General features: G+C 42.2%; 1 protein-coding gene across 1 annotated transcript; it reads left to right on the top strand.

The window, feature by feature from the left end:
• Nucleotides 1-73: 73 nt before the first annotated feature.
• Nucleotides 74-22,057, top strand: REEP5 (receptor accessory protein 5). The gene is made up of 5 exons (XM_054054294.1): nucleotides 74-263; nucleotides 872-965; nucleotides 14,465-14,603; nucleotides 18,308-18,476; nucleotides 19,657-22,057. The coding sequence occupies exons 1-5, from the start codon at nucleotides 146-148 to the stop codon at nucleotides 19,704-19,706; spliced, it is 570 nt and encodes a 189-aa protein (XP_053910269.1). The 5' UTR covers nucleotides 74-145; the 3' UTR covers nucleotides 19,707-22,057.
• Nucleotides 22,058-23,593: the final 1,536 nt, after the last annotated feature.

Below are 23,593 nucleotides of genomic sequence, written 5' to 3'. Positions count from 1 at the left end.
CCCCCGTCCTCCATTTCGCGCGCCGGGGGCGGGGCTTCCCGAGGAGGCGGTGCTTCTGGGGGCGGGGTTTCACGGGGGCGTGGCCAATCTCGCGCAGAGGGTGAGAGCAGCGGGCGGCGCCGGTTGTGGGGGCTTCGCCGTCGCCATGAGCGCCACTATGAGGCAGAGGCTCGACCGGTTCCTGCACGAGAAGAACTGCATGACAGCCGTGCTGGAACGCATCGAGAGGAAGACCGGCGTGAACCGCACCTACGTCGCCGCTGGTGAGAGACACCTGCCGCCAACGGGATCCCTGAGGGGCGCCGGGGGGGGGGCGGAGCTGCCCATGGCGGCGGCGGCGGCCGCGCCCTCCGCGCTCTCCCCTTCGGCCGGCGGCGGCGCTGGGGCGGGGGGGAGCGGCTGCGAGGGCTCCGCCGGCTCCGCGCTCCCTGGGGCTCCGCTATGTGTGGCGGGCGGGGGCTCCTGAGGCTCCGCTCTCTGTGGCGGGCAGGGGCGAGGGGCTCCGCTGTCCCTGGGGCGGGGAGGGGGGGGCTCCGCGCGCGCTAATGGCTGCGGTCCTCGGGGCGGGCGGTGGGTGGGTGCGCGCGCTCCGAGGGCTCCACTCTCTCTGGGGCGGGCGCTCCCCGGGCTCCGAGCGCGCTCCAAGCGCCCGCGGACGGCTCCAGTCCCTCTGGGGCGGGTGGGGGCGAGGGGCGCCCCCCCAGGGGCTCCGCGCTCTCCGGGCTCGGCGCGAGTTCCGGGGGCTGCGCTGTCCCTGGCGCGGGCGGAGGCTCCGAGGGCTCCGCTCTATGGGACGGGTCGGGGCTCGTCGCGCTCCTCGGGGGCTCCGCGGGCTATGACACCGTCTCTCTCTCCCGTTTTCCCCTCGCAGGCATCGTCGGGGCCGTGGCCGTGTACCTAGTGGTGGGATACGGCGCCTCGCTGCTCTGCAATCTCATCGGCTTCGTGTACCCCGCCTACGTGTCGTGAGTGTTGGCTGCCCTTCCGTAGCGTCGCGGATGTCAAACCCGTGGGAGGGGGGAACGTGGCCGTACATCTCCAGAGTTATTGGTTTTGCCACCCAGCCCTTTCCTGTAGCACGTGTAGGCGCAGTGTTTTGCAGAATCAAACCTTATAACCCAAAATGAGTTATAAAGCAGGTATGCTATTTCCAGCGCTGGGGTGCAAGGGGGTTTTCCTCCTAGCTTGCACACTGTATAGCTTAACAAGCAGCTACTTATAGTCTAAAGACATGGATAGGTTAAGCGCCTGCTACATATTCATACCCTATCTCCGCTTCATATTATAATTAGATCTGGAAAGTTCGCGCCAATCTTAAGCCTGCGTAGTGCCTCCTGATGGTCGTGGGCCGGGGTCTTAGAGATGAAGTAGGAGGTCTTCCTTGGGATGAATATATTTCTTTTTGAACTTTGTGTGGACTCGGTCTCCTCTGGCTGTTTTCAAACTCCTGAACCAAATGCAGCAGCTTTCTGCATTCCAATGCCTACTGATCAGTAAACTGCTGCTAGCTGGCTCCTTCATTATCAACTTCCAAGGTCTTGAAGGCAAACAACGCCAAGCTGTAACGAACACTCCTAGCCCCCCTTGTCTGCTTTCGCACATCAGCAGGGTGCTGTGTAGAAAGCAAATTTGTTCGTAGAATCACTAAACGGTTCAGGTTGGAATTGACCTCAAAGCCCATGCAGTTCCAACCTCCCTGAGATGGGCAGGGACACCCAGACCAGGCTTCAGGGTGGGGCACATCCATGACTTCTCTGGGCAACCTGTTCCAGTGCTACACTCATAGTAAAACATTTCTTCCTAATACCTACTTTAAAACTCCCCTCTTTCAACTTTATTATTTAGCACTCTTCAGATGGAAGGGTGGGGGAACAGCTTTAAATTGGAACAGAAGATTTTAGATTGGACATTAGTAAGAAATGCTTCACAGTGAGGAGGGTGAGGCCCTGGCTTCCCTCTTGCCCAGGGAAGCTGTGGATGCCCCTTGCCTGGAAGTGTTCAAGGCCGGATTGGATGAGGCTTTGATCAACTGGATCCAGTGGGACATGTCTCTGCCCATGGCGGGGAATTTGGTACTAGATGATCTTTAAGGTCCTTTCCAATCCAAACCGTTCCATGATTCTATGATAAATCATAGGAGATGCTGGGTAATCCAGCTAGGTAATTCTACCCTTGCAAAGCAGTACCTGTAGAGTGTTAACGTTTCAGCTTTGGGTTCTCCTAGCTTTGTCATCTTCGTCAAGGAGCTGATCACTGTGTCTTACCTGTTACCTGTAACAAGAGAGAGAATTGCTGCTTTAAGTTTATTTGCCAAAAGTGGTAGTGGTATTTTTTGTTGAGGACGCTCCCAGATATGCATGAAGGCACCAGGGCACTGTCAGCATATGTTTGATTTTGATACAAGGTGCTGGGTGATGTAACAAGCTGGAGACACAGATGCCTTAAGGAGCGCTGTTTACTCCAAATCCTCCTAGCTGATGAGGAGGTGGAAGGGAAGACACTGTAGCTTCTCTTGGTTCCGAAAGACAAAAATTACTTCATTTTTCAACGTAAAGCTTCCTTAGATATTTTTAAGAATATCTGGTGTCTTTTGTGGGCATTATGTTTTTTATTCTACTGAAGTAGGATGGATTCCAAAAGACTTCAGATATGTGCTAAATAAAACCTTCTGTGTAGCCTAATACATTCATTAAATGGAAGTCCTTCCCAGCTGTAGTGCTGTATCACTGAAACGCACTGCTTGCTGTTTATGTAACTGTTTGAATACAGTCAGCAACTTTTAAAAATAGGTTCTTTGTAATTAGCTCCTGGGCAATAAAAAAATCATTCCTTCTGTCTTGTTTTTTTCAGAGATGTGGGAAATTGACTCAGCTTTAGACTTTTGAGATGTCTTATGCATGTAATGCTTAAGTAACCCTTCTAAACGCTTTTTCTGGTGAGCACTGGTTGTAGAGATGGTAGGCCAAGAACTCTGGAGAACCTTGGGTTTTATTTTCCATAAGGCAATTTTTAGTGAAAAGATTAGTTAAAAGGTATTTTTCATTAAAATCTGAAAGTGGAGATACCAGCCAACAAAGCTTCAAACCCTTAAAGTTACGTAGGAATTATGTTTATGTAATGTTTTATCTCACTTAGGTCTTTTAAACTCAAATAATTACTTTCTAAAATGCTATTTGAATTTTTAAATTTGTTTGAGATCTGGTTTGGGATTATATTTTAAATCTGTTACGCAACTGTGGTTGATAAATTGATAGTAAAAGCTCTTACAGCTGGCAAGGCAGTAGCAACTCAAATATGAATAATGGGGTTTAGTCTTGGAATATGAAATATATTTTCTAGTTTTTTTGTAGGATGTCTGTCCTTTTTCATGTTGGATGATGGGGTTTGGATGTATCTTAATGTGAAGTTACATCCTAGATGTTACTACTGTGGAGTGATTTGTTGGAGGGTTTTTTTTCAGTAGTAGGTCCCTATCCCATTGTCCTTGACCACAAATTTTGCTTAAAAAAAGGTGAATAACATGCAATGAATACAATGCCAGTTCTGTTTTTTTTCCAATTTACGCTCAGTTAATGCCTTCCCCTTAGCTGTCTTTTTAATTCTGAAACATATTTAAGAGAAAATTAAAGTCTTATGTCATAGTCTTAATTTAAAACACATGTGATGTGCTGCATGCCAGTGTCTTTCTGTGGCAGCCTGCAGACAGGTTCCAGCCCATGGAGCAGCCTGCTGACAGTAGGGGTGGGCTCAGTCCCCTCCCCTTACCTTCCCTCTCAAGTGCAGAGCTGGTACATAGCACATTCCTACCCACAAGCCTGCGTGCTGAGCCAGAAGACCAGTGCAGATGCAGAGAGACAGGAGTGAGGCACATGAACTCAGGACAAGTGGTATTGCCCTTGCTGGCCTGTGCAGGGCTGTGGGATCAGTCTGACAGCAGCACAGCAGGACATTTGTGCTGTTACCAGAGATGGTTTCAGTCTGGAGTTAATCATGGACTGCTTGACTGTGAAAAAGACTAAGAATCCTCTTTGGCGATTACTATTCTTCCACCATAGGGGTTTCTTTTTGTCTTGATCCCACTGTGCCACTCTCCTTATCTACCATAGGCTCTCTACCCTCATGCAGGGCTGAGCTGTGAGAAGGTAGAGCTGAATTACTAGAGTGAATCATCCTTTCATTTTTTGTATTCCGAGTGCAGTACTGCCGTCAGGGTGCTGCAAGTGCTGTTCCTGATGTTCATAAAGCATAAAACCCACAAGCATAAAGACCCAAAGTATAAAGGACACTAGCCAGGGTGGTTTGTGAAGTAAAAAAAGTCCACTGAAAGCAAAATAACTCCTTTGAATTCAAACGGAATCCTCTGAAGTCAAAACAAGTCCATCAAATCAACTCCACTGAAATAAGAAAAAGTCCATTGAAATAAAAAAAGAGAGGAATACCTTTCTTCTAATTGATCTGTGCCCCTTGAAAAGAGAGCTGAAGAGCCTGCTATGTGAAATAATAGTAGTAAGGTTTGCTTCCTTTGCAAGAAAACAGATTAAAAGATTGGCAGAAAACAGTTTAGAGCTGTTTTCATCAGCTGCAAACACCTTTAAGTGACTTTTTGCTGTAAAAGCTGTGGCTTCTGGAAGAGGTCAGGGGCTGCAAATGGAAAATATTGTGCAGGATGCTAGTTTGATGTTTATGCAGGTGTTTCAACAAGAGATCCAAGCCTGAAATGTCTCAGAAAGGTACAGAAGGAGAAAAATCAGATTACTCTTCCCCAGTTAACTAACTGTCTTGTCTTGTGAAGTACGTCAGTGTATCATTTCTGTATTGCCAGTGTAAAACAGCAAGGTTCTTGGTCAAGCTTCTGTTCAGCAGAAAAGAGATTCATGAAGGAGTGTGACAGATATTTGTGTTCTGCAAGGGAGATCACCTCCTGTCCTTAAAGCTGTTCAAAATGGCATACAGACTACTGGGTGGGTGACCCGTTGGGCGTATTCATATCTATTTTACTAGGATTTCAGTTTTGAGCTACCTTGGTCGTGGTAGTTACTGTGGTCTCTTTGCTTGCCTGAAAGCAAATATATTGGAAGAAAACTAAATACGTAGAAGGATGCTTAGCTCAGATTTCGATCTGTTCGCACACGAAACCAGGACAGTTTTATAGATGTATAGATATCGTCCTATCAGACCTAGTTCTGTAGATTATTTTCTTCTGTTTACATTGTCATCTGCTTTCATTGTCTGTGTATGGTGCAGCAGGTGCGAATTTCAGTGGAGCAGCGCTGGGAGCTGTGGCAGCTGTGTCAGATCTAGCAGATGGGGTGAGCGTGGCTCTGGCCTGAGGGGGTACAGGCACAGCTGTGCTTCTCCCTGTTCACGCCACTGTTGTGCCAGCCCCGGCCAAGGCTCAAAGCCACACGGGAGAGGCGACAACTGCCTAGTTAATGCCTAACACAATTTCATGCAGGCAACCCCCTTATTTATGTACACCATCAACTTTGCCTTGTGTCAGTCTATGCTGGTTTTATATATGGAGGAGTTTGCTCTCTAGCAATACAAAGTCTTCTCCAAAATCTAAGTCTTCTGTGCTGTGTCACCAGCAAGGGTCCACCCGAGGCTATTAATGCATATATAATTAAGCAGCAGTTTTCCAAGAAAGCGTTAACTGACTGTCTCCCTGTAAATCAGACAGTCTGGGTTAAAGTTTGTCATAAAACCCTAGTCTTATTCCCTAAAATTTTAAGTGCTGTGTGATTAAATAGAATAATTTTAAGTTGAAATCTAATACTTGTGTACAGGCTTTGGTTTGTTTGCTAAGTTTACCACAGATGATGGGAGCAACTTTTTATACTTTTGGCGAGCTTTAACTGCTTAAGGCAATACTCAGACTAGTAGATGGAAGACGTGAGTGTTGGCAGTACATAAATAACATTGCCAGTATTGTCATTGCTTCTTTAAGCTTTCCAGAGCTTTCCTGTTTAAATTCTGCACCCAGAGCCAGTGTTGGTGAACTGCCTCAAAAAAACAGTGAGTGCGAGCAGGAAGGGAGCCTTCGGTGACTCAGAAATGCGTGCAGAGGATTGGAAGCTTCAGAAGTGCTGTCATGCTTGGTTTAAAATTGCAAAGATGAAAATAGCTGTGGGCAGTAAAATGTCTGAACCTATTACTGGTGTCTTCAAGGGAGAGAAGCAATATAGCACAGTCATACCTCTCTGCTTCGGCTAATTTTGTGCTATTACTTCAGTTGTTTTTACTGTGTATGTGCTGCTGGTGGCATTTTGGAAGCAGGAAACAATCTAGGTTTGGTTTTAGAAAAGTATAAACACGTAATGCCACTCTCCATTGGAATATTGCTGTGGTGTCTTGAGCCTGTCTCCTAGTTCCTTTGCCTCTTCTATACCTCTGAGACAGGAACCGTGCTTTTTCTTTGGTCATAGTTGTTTGGAAAATATAAAATCCTTTCTGTATTTGTTGAGAGCTGTGGCAGCAGATTAGCTTTCTTTTAACAAACTTTGAGGAAAATGCTTATTTTTTTCCTTCATGGAAAGGCTGCATGGTACGCTGATGTTCACAAGTGATGCTCTGCTGCTGCTATATAAAAGTGACTTAAGAGAGCTGGTCTGTCTAACCAGATTCACAATGCTCAGCATAAACCTACACAACAATCTGTCTGTGCTTATGCCGTTTCCTCTCCTAGCTGACACTCTTTTCATGGGACCTCAAAGAATAAAATGTGTATTTCGACTTTCATGTGTGTCCTGCCAAGTCAGTTCCTCCAAACATACTTGCTTTTGGATTTTAGAGTGTCACCTTTGAAATAAAAGATGTCTTATCTGTTGGTTGGACAAATAACGTGCTTTCCTTTCTACAGATAACAAGTGGTTGTATGCAAGAGAGAGTCTGGTATTACCATAACTGTAGGAGAATTTGACTTTGTCTTCTGTATCCTTAATTTAGGTTAAAAAGATAAAGGCCTTTGTTATACAGAGGGATTCCCAATCTGAATTGAACTCATTGAAATATTACCGATTTATGATTCATGTGGATATTTTTAGGGACTGCGGATGTGTTTGAGGCATAAATAAAGGCTTTTTAGCAGACCTTGGTCAAGATGCACTGCAGTACTGCATGTTGTATGCATTCCTCTCTCTCCCAGCATTGATCTCTAGCATCTTGGGTGATGTAGCCCTACAGATGTTAAAGGAATAGTTCAGTTTACATCAACGGGGTTTGTGGGGATGTATTTTTAAACTGCTCTTTCTCCTGGTGGCGAGTCACAATGCTTCTGATACTGAATGCCTAGATAGCATCACTGATCCTACATGCTGAAAAACGGAGATGGAGTTTAAAAAGTGACAAAAAGGTGTAGATTATTGTTAATTGCTTTTCTTGTTTTTCTGTTTTGTTGTGGTGATCTCTCTAGCTACATATTAAAAGTCCTTCTTCGCAGCTGTGAGACCATCTGGTGCAGGAGAGCTAGCGACATCTTGCTATCACAAAAGGAAGGAAGCCTCTTTGTCATTATGCATACAGTGAGCAAGATACACAACTTTCACATGAGGGTAATGAGCCTGTCTTTGGCTATTAGGAAGAGAAATGCAGTCTGTCACTGTGAGGGTCTGTGAACACTAGACAAAACTTATATTTTGTAATTTTTCCGTAAAAAAAAATCATTGCTACACAGCTGAGCAGTCTTCAGGTCTCTGTAAACCAGCTTCAACCCCAAAGTTAGTCCTTAGCCTAAAACTTATATCCCTTTCCCACTCCCTGATGAGTCAATTTTTTAAGTACCTTCAACAATTAAAACTGTAGGATTTTATTTCTAGTTTTAAAATCTCCTTAGAGAAGGATTATTTCTCTAGAACAGCAACATTTTACTGAGACTGTAACAGCTTGGAGAACCAAATCTGAAAATGTTGGCTATAATTTTATGCTTTACTGTACATTTATATAAATCAAGGCCATACTATTATTCTTTTGCCAATATTGCAATAAAGAGAACTGAAGAACAGTGGTAGAGCTGTAACAAAATTACACTTGACATAAAGTCTCCATAATGCTGCATAGGTTGATGGAAACATGTAACTTCTTTCTGTATTGTTGGAAGCTTGTAGCAGGGCCGAGTTAGTCTCCCCTTAGTCACACAGTACTGTTTGATGTCTGCGCCTGCACCCTGAACATGGAGAGGCAACCAAAACATAGGAAATATTTTTTTCATTTTCACAAAATCTGCTGTCACAAGTAGAGAAGCATTGTGGTGTGGATTTTAGCAAGTGGCCTCCTTGGGGGGTGGGTATGGCCTGTCTGCACTGTGCCAGTAAAAAACATGGCTTTTTCTAGAGCTCCCTCACTGCATGCCACTTCTCTTGTCAATACCTTCAGGAAAGACAGCCTGAAAGACCCTGTGATATAAAAATGGGATTAGACATTTCCAAAACAGGGCTCTAAGACTGTAGCAGGCATTGCAGCGTGAGGTGTCTAACTGCTAATGCGGACAAGTACAGCCAACAGTGAAGCTGGTAAAGCTGAGTCTGAGACTGCGTACACAGGTAAGCCCCACTGAAGCCCACGTTGACTTTGCTTGCCTTTGTTAAGGGTGGAAGTGGAGAAAATCCTCCCTCCAGGGAGGGTGTGTGGGTGGCTTCTCTGGGAGTGGAGAGCTGAAGCTTGCTGGAGCTCTTGCTGCACAGTACCACCCGCATCGCCCTGCCTGCGTGGCAGAAGGAGCAGGAACTGAGTGGTTTGGCAAGCTGAGCTGAGGCACTGACGCATGTTAATCCCAGGGAAAAAAAAAAAAAAGCCTCTGTGTACATGGGGGTGTGTTTGGGGGAAGCTGTTTTTAACCCAAGTCGGACCTGGGGAACTGATTTATCATACGGCCCTACGGTATTTGTTCCAGATGAGAAAGGACCAAGAATGAGCAGAGAGAAATTAACTGAGAGGATGGCTGCTTTTTGGGGGTTTTTTTGTGGGTTGTTTTTTTTTTTTACAGGAAACTAGCTTTCTGCTGAGTTAACATAGCCTGAAGAACTCTCTGCACTGATGGGCAAAGTGGCATGTGCTCCTTTTGTTGCCTCGGTTTCTATTTCCTCTGAAAAAGTTAAGGTGGAACCCATTGTACTACTCTCATTTTGTTTGGTTCTGTCTCCTAATAATATCTGTTCCTACATGGAGCCCCCCCCTTGCTATCCTTTGTGAATTTTTCTGCTGCCACCTTCTGGATACAAAAATTTTTGATAGAGGAGAGATAGTACACTTAAAGTGCAGCGGCTGTCGAAGTACATTTGGCAGGAAGATATTTTCATTATCTGCAAATGCACTACTACTGGAGTCAGGAAGGAGAAAGGAAGAATACAGAAGGCTTTTAACTGGTGGGTGAAAATGTGGCGTACAAAATGAGAAATGACAAATGCACAAGTACTTGTTTCACTGAAATCATGCCAGATGTTGTGGAGGCAGCCTACCAAGATGAGAGCGAGTCTGAGGTGAGGATGACAGAGAGGCACCAAATTGAGGAAGCCTGTGGTGCAGTATTGTCGATTCCGCAGGGCTGTCTAGATAGATAGCTGGAAGTAAATTATGTTTTAATCACAACAAACTGCTCTTACTGGGGTAGACCAGTAAATATAAGCTTTAGAAGGAAAGGTAATTTCAGGATGGATTTGGTTTGAGTTTGATTTTTGAGTTAAACAGGAAAAAAAAGTGCCGTGCTTACCTAGGAGGTCAGAAGTGTGCCTGCCTACTCATTTAGCATAGCACTGACTAGAAAACTGAGGGAAGGATGCACAGAATGGTCCAGATTTCCCGAACCAGAGTGTGACCACTGGACTTAACAGAGATTAATCTTTTGTCTTAAAATTTTAATTTTATTTTCATAAAAATGATCACATACACCTTGTAAATTTGGGGGAGTTGAGTGATAACTTCGTATAAGCCTAGTGCTTTTTTTTATTTATTTCTGTTATCTGTATTTTATTCGCTGAACTCGGCTCAAAAAATAACCCAACCTCATAATTGTTGCACTTACTGTATGCTTATTCTGTGAGTACTGTATGTGTGAGTAAACGCTAACAATTAGTTGTTATGCCAGAGCTGATTTGTTAGCTTGTAGCAGTTTTCTTGGACAAGAGCTGATTTATTTTTTTTTTTGTCAAAATGAGTCAGGTACTTTAAGTGAAAGAACTCAGCAGTTTACTAAAATTAGACCAGTATGTTGTAACTATCAGGTAACAGGATAAAGTAACCACACTTCATCAGGAGTTGTTTGACAAATTCTAGTGAGTATGCAGTCAAAATTGTGCCAGTGCTCTGATACTGTAGCTACATAGCTGGATATGACTCCTGGGCTATTGAATAGCATAGAAGCCTCTACTTTTCCCTGTTGGCGTTGCCAGCCAGCAGCGTTATCGAACAGATCGGGCTAAAAATGAAGTTTTTAGTTGGCTCCTGCTCTGTCTGCCCAAGTTGCAGTGCTGGCCCACAGCAGGCCATTTTCACTGCTGGGCAGTCATCTGCTTTTGAAATAACTGCCATCCAGTTTCTTGGAAGCTGGTCCTAAGGTCTGCTCTTACCTCTGACATGCAGAACTACCCTAAGCGGTTGTTAGAGGCTTTATTGGGAGTCGTCTATGGATCCTGTATACGCACCATATAAAATCCTTTGTGATGTGTAATTACTACACATAACTAACATAGAATTTAGTCATAGCAGTATTAGAAGAAACTTAGAAAAGACTAAGACTGTTGGTTTTCTTTTTAAATTTGAAACTGTAGGCTTTGGACACTCCTTCCTCTGTTAGGAAATCTTTGTTATGTGCTAATGGGGCAAACTTTTTTGCTCTTTGAATGTATAAATAACCAGTACAAGAAAGGCTATCCCAAAGCTGGCTGTACTTCCAGTGCCTCTTGATCAATATCTTTTCACTTATTGATGGAGATAGCATTTAGCATAAAAGACTGCTGAATTCATGACTTAACAGGGAGAAGACTAAAACATTCTCAGCTTGAATTAATGTCTGTGATTTATCTCTCAGGGTTAGTTGTGCAGAGTGTTGCACCAGAAGAATACCTAATAACTTGTAGAATAACTTATAAAAATAGGTATAATTCATGTGAGTTCCTCATGTTGAAAAGCGTGTAGTTATAAATAGACAGAACCATATCTCTTCAGATACTCTACATACATTATTGTACTTTTTTGTTCCTGGAAAAGGAGTATTTTCTGTGACTCACTGTTGAAATAGTGTGTAAATAGCAAAGAATGGAGATAACTTTTGTCCTTTTATTGAACAGGGATGTGTTTGACTATGGATTTCCACTGGCAGCCTCAGCTGAGGGACATACTTCCCATTCAGAAGCAGAGTGTTTATAAAATACTTGCTTCTTCTTGACTTCAGTTAAAAGTTGCATTCAATGACAGCCCTGCTACATCCGTTCTTCCCTCCTTTCTCCCCCAGTGGGATTGGGACTGGAGTGATAGCTAACAGATGCAGTTGCGTACTTTTTCCTTCAGAGCTGATGTTGCTGGCTCTTACCTGAGTGGATGTGGTAGAGGTCTGCCACCTGAGCTCGTCCCACAGTGCCCACCTAGGTTAGACCATTATCTGTTATAGGAGGGAGAATGCACCTTTTTCTACAACGTGCAACATGTGGATATCAGTTGTTTAAATCACTGGTTTTTGACTACTGGTAGAACTGCTCCTTGTGACTTATCAACCATGAAAGTGTCTTGTTCATGTATTCCCTTCAAGACATGGCCTTAAGGAACTGCAGCAGCAGCTGGTGAGCGTTCAAAGGGAGCACACCCATGGCACTGCATTTATGGAGCTCTTAAAGGCCACCTGCTTCTACAGGAGAGAAGATAATAAAGCACGCCTCATTAACACAAGGATAAGTCATCTGCCCTTTGCCACAGAATTTGAGATTCTAAACTTCTTTTATTTGAAAACCAATTTTCATGGTTACTAAGATGACTACATTAACAGAAATTAAACAGTAGTTCCTTAAATCCGTGCATGACTTCAGGTGACTAGAAGACAGCAAGGCTGTTAGCAGTTCCATTGCAAAGCATTCTCTCACAAATAAACAAGCTAGCGTGCAGAACAAGAAGTTCATGTGCTGAACCTCTGCAGCAAGTTTTCCGTAACATGGACAAACTTTGCAGTTGGTTCCTTTCTCTCTCAGTCTACCTTCCCTACTAGTCCCTGATGCCTTTTTGCCTTCCAAAAAGTACAGTTTCAGGCCTTGAAAATAGATCATTTGCCCTCTGCTTTACCTTCCATGTTGTTTGTTTGTTTGTTTTTACATAGCCTGCTCACCCAGCAGTACTAGAATAATTGGGAGGTGCAGGCATAGGAAAGACACGGTTAAGAGTGGGAGACCGACGTGGTTAAGAGTAGGAGAGCAGACGCTGCTGAAGTAGGCACTGCCTTTGAGCAGACTGCCTGGACCACTGTTACCTAACACTGTGTTGTTAGGAACAGCAGTAAGCAGACCTGCTGCTGTCCACGTGTGGAAAACCTGTTCTTCCAGTTGTACTGAGGCACCGCAGTAACAGCACCTTATTGTGTGTGGTCGGGTAGGGCCAGGGCTGCTGCTTTCCCCAGTGCGAGACTGCTGGCCAGCAACAAACTAATGGTAATAGTACATAAATTAGGTATCAGATCCTTGTATTGCGTTTCGAAGTAATTTAATCCAATAGCTACTCCAATTCTCTCTGCATGTGGTGGGTTTGCCAGTGCTTTTGCTAAAACATAAGACGTGCCACATGGTGGATTCCCTTCCCCCTCTTAATTTACAGAACTAGGAAATGAGAAAGTCTGAAGAGTTTGTCAATTTAGAAAGCAGGAAATGTACTCACAGCCAGCTGTCTACCTGCGGTTTCTGTTTTGTAAACCTCTATAGCTTTCCGTCTTTTTTATGGAATGAAGTAAAACTTTTCACCCTTGATAGACATCCTGCACATGCTGCTTCAGCAACAATATAGCTGATATTAAGGTAGTGAGTTATAAAAGAATTAGAAGTAAATTCATTACACTAAGTCTACAGACTTCAATCCTGTAGCCTGAGTAGAGAGGGATATGCATTTTAATACTCTTAAGCTTCACTTCGTGAGGCTTACAGATGCTAGCATTTCATTCTAAAACTTCTTACAGTGCTAATCTGGAACTTTGTGAGTCCTGAGTCTCCCTGACTTTCACTGAAGAAAGCACATGTCTCTTTCTTTCAGCTTCCTGTTTTTAGAACTGTATGAACGCAGGAAGCCAGAGACTTTACTGGAGGTCACTCCACCCTGTTCTCAATATTGTAATCTGCATCAGAAATTTCAAGTCTTGTGGGTATGGATTTCTAGAACAAAAACAGTCAGTGGTGCAGATACGTAGTCGTCACTGTACAGAGTGGAGAGTTACTGGGTCTCCTCTGCTGCTGTAGACCGAGTGCTTTTTAGTAGTTGGAGTAAATATTACTGTTTACCTTTCCAAAGAGTAATCTAGTACATGTACGTTCTGAGGAAATGTATTTGAGATTCCCTTCAAAATCCTGAAGTAAATGTTAAATTTTAATGTAGACACTGTTTGCACTGGGTGGTGCTGGTCTGTTATGATCCCAGCTGGAAAGGCATTCATATTCTGTATAATTTGGAATTCTATTTATTAGACCTAACATTGTAAGGAAACTATAGTCAATCTTATGTCCCTGTAGATCCTGGGAGCCCCGAGTTGTGCAGAAGTGAACGGGCCTCTGCACAGCACGCTGTGTGACTTGATCTGTAAGCAAGATTACCCCATGTTGATCAGTTAAGCTATTGTAACTTTTTTTCTTTCAAGGCAACAACTCTATTCATCTTCCCTGTCCTCAGAGAGGAAGGATGTTCCCTGTTAGATAATGGCAAAGTCATGTAATTGCTGATACCCAGTAGGAGCAGCCTGCAGGCTCCTGTGTTCCGGTGAGAGGGTTCGGTCTATCCTGTGACCAGGGTATTTGTGCAGAACAGGAGAGGCCTGAAAACTGGGCTGTACATGCAGCACAGGCCTAGGCTTGCCCATGTTAGCTGTCACGTAGGTTACTAATGCTTTGACATACAGCCACCTTCTGGTCTGGATTACTGCAATGCACCCAGAACTGGAACAGGCCAAAGATTCTCCCCTTTACTCTCTTTCTCATGAACTCTCATGAATGAGGTGAGAGTGCTCATGTTTTTCGTTTGTTTGTTTTTTCTTTTTTTTTTTGTACTTGCAGAGCTAGAAATATGAGTATCTTTTCTTTGTGAAGTCTTGCATGCATGGGAAAGCTTTGCTGTTCAAAGGTGTTGGGCACATTGTATGATTAACACTACTTAGTTTTCTTTCTACAGAGTGTACAGAAAAACTGAATTACAAGGATTCATATGTAAAACCAGATCTGAGTTGTTAAAAACTTCACCGTTATGGTTAACACCAATACTAGTGATCCACTCATTTGTTTCATTTTCCTTACAGAATCAAGGCCATTGAAAGCCCCAACAAAGATGATGACACACAGTGGCTGACTTACTGGGTTGTGTATGGAGTTTTCAGCATAGTGGAGTTCTTTTCCGACATCTTTCTGTCCTGGTTCCCTTTCTACTACATGCTGAAGGTATGCTAATTCATGTGTACCCTCTCCGAAAATGAGACCTTCGATGTAACTGATTTATTGTCTTCAAGAGTGAATAGATACCAGCAGATTCCCTTGGAATCATTCCAGGATCACACCAGCATTGGCTCTGACAGTACCATATCAATGTGCCACGTTTGCACACAGTGGTGGTGTCAGCGGTGGGGTACACTCAATTCAGCAAAAGCACAAAGGAGGAGTTATGATGAATGCACAGCTTTCGACAGTAACTGCTAAAGGAACACAGTAGTCAAGTGTTCACTTTCAGGAGTAGGTAGGAGGAGAGGTTATGTCTGTGATAAAAAGAAGGTGTTGGCTGAAAGAAAGCATTGCTAGTTGGATGGAAGGAACTGAAATTGTTCTGTGTGGGGAAGGGGATGGAGCAGCTTCCAACTTTCAATCCTTTTGTGACTGAAACGTCTTGTAGCATAGTTTGTGATGTCTCCGTGTTTCTTTTATGATGTTATGAAATATAAGCCCGGATATGTCATTCGGGCAAATTTCAAGCTCACAGTCTTTTTCCAAATATGCTGATTTGAGCTCCAGGCTGAGTTTTAACTGCTCAGTATTTCTATATACCTTCATGTGCAGGGCTGAGACACTGATTGTAGTTGCTCCTGTGTTTTCATAAGTCCCGAATGTAGGTTCTTGTCAGCCCCAAGTTTTCAGCACACTAGGAATTTTTACAGGTTGGGGAACGGGCATGTTCAAGAACTCCTCAGGATGTGTTACTGTATTAGCATATAGTTTTGTTCTCCAGCTGAAGACAATTTGAGATTTCCTGGGTTTTGTGGTATGTTTTGTAATGCCTACTTTTTATTTATCACCTTTTCTTCTCTGACGCACAGGACACACGTGCAACTCATTAATTCATGTCTGTGATCTGTTTTTTCAATAACTGTTAATTATTTAAATATTTCTTTGGCATCCATGTATTAAAATACTGTTGCCAGTGAAAATAACAGAGATTATCCTAGCAGAACTCTTGGAGAGGGGAGGGGTGACTTCTGACTACCATATTATTGAATATGGTATTTTTTTTTTCCAGTTAAGACTCTCACCACTCTGAACTTTCTGGAGGTTTTTATAAAACAGTTCATTTTTACAGGCTACATTTGTTCAGTTTCATGAAATACAAGGGAAACATAAACTAAATTATCAGTGTGGTATTCCCAGGCTTTGAAAAGACTCAGATTTGCAACTTTGGTGTGTGTCCTCTAGAAAATGTATTTAATCATCTGTTTCAGTCCATTGCCAAAGTAATAGGTATTTGAGGACAAATCTGTAGTTGTAAAAGATTTGATTTTTTTTTTTTCCCCTTGACTAGACTGGAACAAAGCTGTAATAATAAAAATGACTAATTTTGTTCCCAGACAAGGCAAGGGAAATTTCCGTTTCTTTTACTTTCAGAGGAAGCTGGACTTCGAGCTGAGGGATTTCCTAAAACAAAAGAAAGCTAAATAACATTTTTGTATATTGAGACAAGTAAAATAACTGTTGGTAACTGGCCAGTTATTCTTTAGCAGGAGATTATAGATATATAATTCTCCGCTTTTAGTGAGAGATAACATAAGGTAGTACCTCTTACTCTTTCTGTTCCAAATAATAGATGCTTTTGAAAACTCATGTTCCATAACTTTTTGCTTGTATTTTCTCAGACCATGCTTAATGACACTGCATCAGTTGCTGCTTACTGGTGCCAAATTGTATTGCATGTAGAATTACTTTTAATTAATTTAAATGTTCCTGGGAGGCATTCTTACTGGTGGGCACTTCACTTTGAAAAACCTTCCTTTCTTTTCTGAGAAAACTCTCCTTGAAGTCATTCTGTTCTGACGGAATGTGACCAAGTAGTTCAAAGAAAAAAGCTTAAAGCATACCTAAAAGGGTAGTAAATTGGTCTGGCAAAATCTTCTGTAAAAGGCAGTTTTTGTCTCCAGAAGTCAGTGATCCTTTTGAAAGAAAAGACATTTCAAAATAGCTCTCTGTTTACAGATATATCATAACTGGTTTTTTTCTGTGGCAAGAGGAATGAGAAGTGGCCTTGAAGAAAAATAGTAGGATTGTCCTTCAAAACAAGTAGATTAGAGGTGTTTTCTTCAGCTGATGTGGATCAAGAGGATCAGTTTTATTGTGGTGTGCTCTGCAGTGGAGAGAAAGCTAAAATTTTACCGATGTGAAAAGTAGAACCTGCAGAGCATTCAATCTCAGTATTCTTTATCTGAGGAAGAATAAAGGGAAGATATTTTGGAATATTTGGAAGTCTCTCCTGAAGAAGTCTTCATGGGTTTTGTGATGGAAAAGGGATTTTATTATTTTTTTTTTCTGTTTTTGTTAGATTTGGCCTTGTAATCATTGAATTGTTACTCAGGAATTTCTTAGGTAATACCTATGAAACAAATATTTGGATGTGGATTTGTCTCTACAGCTTTCCAGTGGGAAATCAGAAGTATGAGGGGAAGAAGAGGAGAGAGACATGTCTGGCTAGGCACAGTGGAATTCTGAACGGATGCTGTGATTGAACTAGTTTCTATGAAATGCTTTTGCATTATGCAATCACTGCAAAACTCATAAATAAACTTTTCGTGAATTTTTTGTAAATGACTTTCAGAAGCTTTGGTACATGCATAGAAACATCTATTTGGCTGCTCTAAGTACTGGTGGGAAAACTGGAAACCTTTTGAAATCTAAGCTATTTAAATGAGTGCCTTTCCCAAAAATATGTGGAAATCCTCAAACATTTAATCATGTCTAAAATCAAAACAAAGCACTTTTTGGCTGAGGCTGGGGTTGGTTTGTTTTGAGTTTGAAGAAAAGGTGGTCTGCGGAAAGCTGATCTGCTTTTATTTTCTGGAGAGGGTTTTGACAGGGCATAATGTTGCACTGTTTGTGTCTGGAAAGAATAGACCATTGCTGAGAAAACTTGCTTAATTTTGCTATGATTTTATCCTGTAAAATCTTGCTGTATATGCTTTCAGAGCTCAAGCAAATTTAGTTATGGCACTTCCAGTCCCTTACGTGTTTTGATCTTGTGTTGCATAGCTCTCTTTATATTTTCTATGACAGTGGAACTGAAGCAAAATTCCCCAGAGAGCGGGTTGTGCTATAAAAGCTAAACCAAACCTATGTACTCCAAAAGCATTGCCCTTGTCTGTGCACTTTGTATAGCTTGGGTCTATCTTTCTTACTTGTCACTTTAGTTCTGGAATGGACATGGTCCCATTCTTTCTCCTGCTGCGGGGAAACAGAAAAAAAAACAAGGATGTTTTGGCTGCATTTAAGTGATTTAGGGACCCAGACCTTCAGTCAGGCCTGTGTTATGTAGTTAGTAAATAGCCATAGAAAGTAACATTTTGTCTAGTGAGGTTATACTTCTCCGTTTAAAATATATCGAGATATATATATATATATATATATGCAATCTTCATACAGCTCTTACCAGATGAAGTTTGTTGTGGCAGCCCTTCTCCTTTGTCCTGTCAGTATCTATGCAATTATTCCGATATAAAGACTCACTGTATGCCAGTGTACTGATCTGCATACTTGTTGGACTGTGACCATGCAAAATGGAGGGGACAATGTGCAGTTTTAAATACGCCCAAGTCTGTGGCAGAGTTAGGAATGCACAGTACACCTTGTCTCCTGTTCATTTCTTCTACTTACACTGATGGTCTTGTTCCTTGTAGTGTGGCTTTCTGTTGTGGTGTATGGCTCCCAGTCCTTCTAATGGGGCAGAATTTCTCTATCATCGAATTATCCGGCCTTTCTTCCTGAAGCACGAAGCTCAGCTTGACAGTGTTGTTAAAGACCTGAAAGACAAGGCTGCAGAGGCTGCAGATACCATCTCTAAAGAAGGTGAGGAAAAGACTGTTTTCTAAACACATGAAGTAGGAGGAGTTTCCATGGGCGCGTCTAATATTACAGTTATTATTAATCATTTTGGGGGGAAGGAGGGAAATGTAGCAAGACTGTGTAAATTGTAACAGAGAAGTTAAATTTGGGTGAATATGTCAGGAAAAGAGGATTGCAGTGGATCTTAATTTCTAGGGGTGCAGTTACACTAGAATGACTGCAGGCTGTATGGATGGAAGAAGTAGCTGGTTAGTTTGTTGTCTTCCCACCGCACATCACTATTAACACTTTGTCTAGGGGCAGGTCCAAACATCCTCACAAGATACCTGCCATAAATACACTTATTGTTGCCTGAAATAGAGTCTCAAATAACGGTTTGTATAGAATTGTGCAGTAAAGCAAATCCTTTAACTCCAGTAAACAGCAACATGTGAAATGAGGTTTTCCTGCCTGTAAGTTTTCTGGTCTATAAGTTTTTGTACTTTTCCTTCTGCTAGAGAGCCATCTCTTTTAGAAATTACTTAGGTTTTTATTTGGTTAGAAGAAATGTTATCACAGCCTGTAGATTGCTTAAATTTTGGTTTTATCTCCTTTCTCTTTCTGTAGTGAACTGTTGTGCTTTAGAATGTCTGGTAATAGTTTTATAAATAAGAGAAGGAAATTTATGAAGTAGCTAAAATAAAGGCTTTTTGAAATGTCATATGAAAGGAAATCTATTTATAAGATATTTCAAAGCACCTTAAGTCTCCTTTCCCCCAAGCAATGCATGCAGTCTCATTTCCTCTTCCAACTTTAGCAGTTTTCCTGGCAGTATTTAAATGATCTGCCTTTCTCAATTACACTTTGCAATTATATTTTGCTGCATGACTCTTCCTTGAATGATTATTGTTAGATGGGTGTCTTAAATAATGCTCTTCCATGTTGCATATGGGATTTTTCTGTCCTTAATCCATCTCTTATTGTTTCTTTTTCCTAAGAAATCATGCCCACACATACGCTTTTAAAAATCTTTATGTGGTCAGTTTTATTGGTATGTGTCTACGAAAGCTACGATTTTCTTTTGTGATGTTTGTTTTGTGACCTAAAAGGAAAAATAGGTGTTTTTTTACGCAGCTCAGGAACACTTAGTAAGGCACTAGGTCTGTAGGCTTTGAAGATTAAAGTTGCTTTTATTTTCCTGCAGCCAAGAAAGCAACAGTGACCTTTCTGCATGAAGAGAAGAAGAGCACTTAAGCTATTAACTGGATAGTTTGCCTACCACCTCCTTTAGGAAGCTTGATGTTTCTGGGAACTGTGGTATGATATTAATAATATTGCCTTGGAAACATTTTGACATTTTAAAGGAATGTGTTGTAAGTTTGCTTACTACTTTGCTATGTCTGTATGGGAAGTAAGCATCTTTATTTACGAGCAATGCAGTGGGCAGCATCTGAAGCTTAATGAAAATATTTTATTCATCTTCATGCAGAAGAAATATTTCAGTAATCTCTTTCTGCAGTAACATAAATAAAAAGTATATATCCCACAGGCTCTGCACTTTAGTTGTCTGTGTATATGTAATTACTCTTAACACTTTGACTGTGGTGCATCTGGTAACATGAAACTACTGTAAAACGAAAATACTGGTCTGAAAGGATCTTCTGGAGTATACAGGGAGTTGCTGTGAGAGATGGCATAATGGATGTATTCCCCACCTACAAAACTGTAAATGGTGAAATTACATGTTCTAGGCACCTGATGATAGAAGTTATTCACTGTTGCATGTTTTGTTGTAACACAATATTTGGTACAGTGTGTGTATTCTTAACTGGGTAGATACTAAATATAGGAAAGAGTGACTTCATTCAAGTTACCAAGCTTTACTTAAGTGTGAAATAATTTCCCAGAAGTGGATGCATTTGATTGCAAAAGATCAGCGCGGGATGACTAAAGTACAACTCCTTGTCTCTTCTTGCTAAATGAAGTTGTCATCTAAAATTAGAGTGCCTTTTAAGTTCACACTCAAAAGCACAAACCACCTTTCGCTAGGGAGTGATATCATTACCAACACTGTTTCCTAAAGTCCAGTTCAAATACAGACTGCCTCGGACGCCGGTCCCCAGAACTGTGTTGTTAGTGGGATGGACTACAACCTCCCATGAGCTTTTTCTGCTCATAGGAATCTGCAGTCCCTTCTGACTGTACCAAGAACAACTTTGCATCAGCACTGAGACTTCTGAAAAGAGATGCTTTTGTCATTACATGATATATTCCTGACCAACCAATAAGAATACAACTGAAGTTAAGGGAATACAGGCTTTTTTTTTTTTTTTTTAAGCCTTGAATTGGTATTTACTTTTTCACTCTGTAGTATTTGAAATTCAGCCTGAATTGCTGAGATCTCCCTGTTCTTGTCTCCATACTGACATTTCTTTAAAGCCTACAGTAATGGTATGAAGTTTTTAATTTGCAGAACACACAGAAAGTAAGCCTAAAATTCTGATACAAAAAAAAATGATTTCTGGTCCAAAACCTTAAGCTCAAAAGATTTAATCTTAAAATAGATTTGTGAAGACTTTTGGCTATTGTAAGAAGTGGGTATATAAACATTCAATGCAAATTTTCAGATGCAAAACCTGGAAGAGAATGGAGTGCACAGCACAACTCAGCAAGTTAGTTTCATGTTTTGAGAGGGAAGTGTTGTAAGAGACTTACGAAAAAGCATTTTAAGCTTTAAGCTGGAAAACCCAGCCCTCATGGCTGGCAGCTTGGATAGGGAAGTGTGAGACCCACTCTGCATCATTTTCTGTAGGGCAGCGTCCAGTTTGTCATGTGAAGGGAAAAATGTGAGTGTCACAGCTAATCATTCCATAACAACTTTTTGTTATGAGAGGATGGGCTGAAGGGGATAAAGTCTACAGCAAAGTTACAGATGTAAGCAAGTGAAAAGTTTGAAGTGACTCGCCGAATAAGTGGTTTAATTTTCTGTTTTATCTTCCTCTATCTTAAAACCACTGACTTTTGCTGCAAGCCCTAGTCAATCCCAGTGCTGTGTTTCAAACACTATCAGCTTTTGTTTGCCTCTTGAAGTAATAAGTAATGAATAAAAATACTCAATTTTCTGTTGGAGTTAGGTAACAAAGTACTACATAACTCTAAAAGCTGCTGATACATCTTAGACTTTCCAACCCTGACAAGGTCTGTGGTAGAGTAGGTCTGTATTTTTCACTTCTCGTACTACTCAACAGTTCTTGCACTGTTATTAATGGGGATAAAAAACTTGTTTTTACAACTTTGTATTTCTTGACCAGCAGTTAAATTCAGTACTCCTTTATCGAATTTCTACTTGAAGCAGAACTACCCTCTGTTGTTAACGGCAGTTGATCTTGTTTTCCTTGATGCAAGTAGAAATTACTGGATTTCTGCAGCAAGTTACCGTGTCCCGCATGTAACTCCACTGGGCTGGCCCCGCAAGTCAGTGCTCTTCCCAAGGATTCTTTGCAGCATTTATGTGCAAATGTTGGTACGCGTGTCTGCTCTGTGTCTGTGCTGAAGTTGTAATGTGCTAAATACAAATGGACACAAATAAAGAGATTCTTACGGGACTGGTACCATGCCTCAGTGTTTCTTAAGAACCCTTACACCTTCACACTGAGAACCTGATTACTTCTAAGAAGGCAGAGCTTATTTACTAGATATAAACTTTTTTTTCACCCAAGCCTCATTACTCTGAAACGAGGAGAAACCTCTGAGAAACCTCATCTGCAGCTCCACGTGTGCTGATGGAAGCCTCGCTGCATTAAATACAGTTGGGTTGGAGCAAGCTGCCAACCAGCAAAGATAAAACACTTGCTCTCCTTGACGAGCAGCTGAGGACTCCGATTTGACTGATTTCGAGAAGGAGACTGAGGGGTGACCTCATGGCTCTCTACAGCTTCCTGAGGAGGGGAAGTGGAGAGGGAGATGTTGATCTCTTCCCCCTGGTACCCACTGACAGGATGCATGGTAACAGTTCTGAGCTGCATCACAGAAGATTCAGACTGGACATTAGTAAGCTTTTCTTTACCAGGAGGCTGGTCAGAGATGGGAAGAGGCTTCCTAGAAAGGTGGTTGATGCCCCCGGCCTGTCACTGTTAAGAGACGTTTGGACAATGCCCTTAATAATCTAACTTTTGGTCAGGCAGTTGGGCTGCTCCATGCCAACACAGCCACATCTGCGGGTACAGAGCCAAACCATCTTCCATGCCCTCAGTACAGCACGTACAAACATCCCCGTGTGCTGCCCGAAAAAGGAGTTGTGGCTAAACACACCCAAGCAGCACGACATATGTGCAGCCAAGCTTTTTAAGAACAACTGTTCTCTGCAGTCCTAGCCTCTGAGAAGTCTATGTCGTGGCTGAAGGTGGAGATCACGCTCCACTGTCACTTCCAAAGCTAAAATACATTTCAAGATAACCTTTTGAGACTCATTTTCTTTACACTAGGAGCTGGATAATGGTGGTTGTGCTGCTGCTACAGCAGCTACGTGTTCTCTTCCATACATGTGAAAGAACGAAGCATCTATCACACCATAGGGGTGAATTTTCATTTTCAGTCATTCCTTTGTAGTTTGCCGGTGTCTTCAGATTCACATCCATTGCTGACACAGAAATCATTATATGGATTGTTACAAGGATCCTGAGCTCACATCCATTTCTAATAATAGAATCAGAATAATAGAAATTTTGGAACAAGATGATCTTTAAGGTCCCTTTCAACCCTAACCTATGTTTCTTACCACAGAAAGGTTTGGGTTGGAAAGGACCCAAAGCCTATCCAGTTCCAACCCTCCTGCCACGGGCAGGGACATCCCACTGGATCAGGGGCTGCCCAAGGCCCATCCAACCTGGTCTGGAACACCTCCAGGGATGGGGCAGCCACAGCTTCCCTGGGCAACCTGGGCCAGGGCCTCACCACCCTCATGGGGAAGAATTTCCTCCTAAAGTCTAGTCTAAATCTTCCACCTTCCAATTTAAAGCCATCCCCCCTCATCCTATCACTCCATGCCCTGGTAAACAGTCCCTCTCCAGCTTTCTTGTAGCCCCTTTTCAGTACTGGAAGCTGCTCTAAAATCTCCTCAGAGCCTTCTCCAGGCTGAACAA

The sequence above is a fragment of the Cuculus canorus genome, chromosome Z, assembly GCF_017976375.1.
Source record: "Cuculus canorus isolate bCucCan1 chromosome Z, bCucCan1.pri, whole genome shotgun sequence".
NCBI lineage: Eukaryota > Metazoa > Chordata > Aves > Cuculiformes > Cuculidae > Cuculus > Cuculus canorus.
Note: the sequence above shows the minus strand (reverse complement) of the source record. Positions and strands in the feature narration are given on the sequence as shown.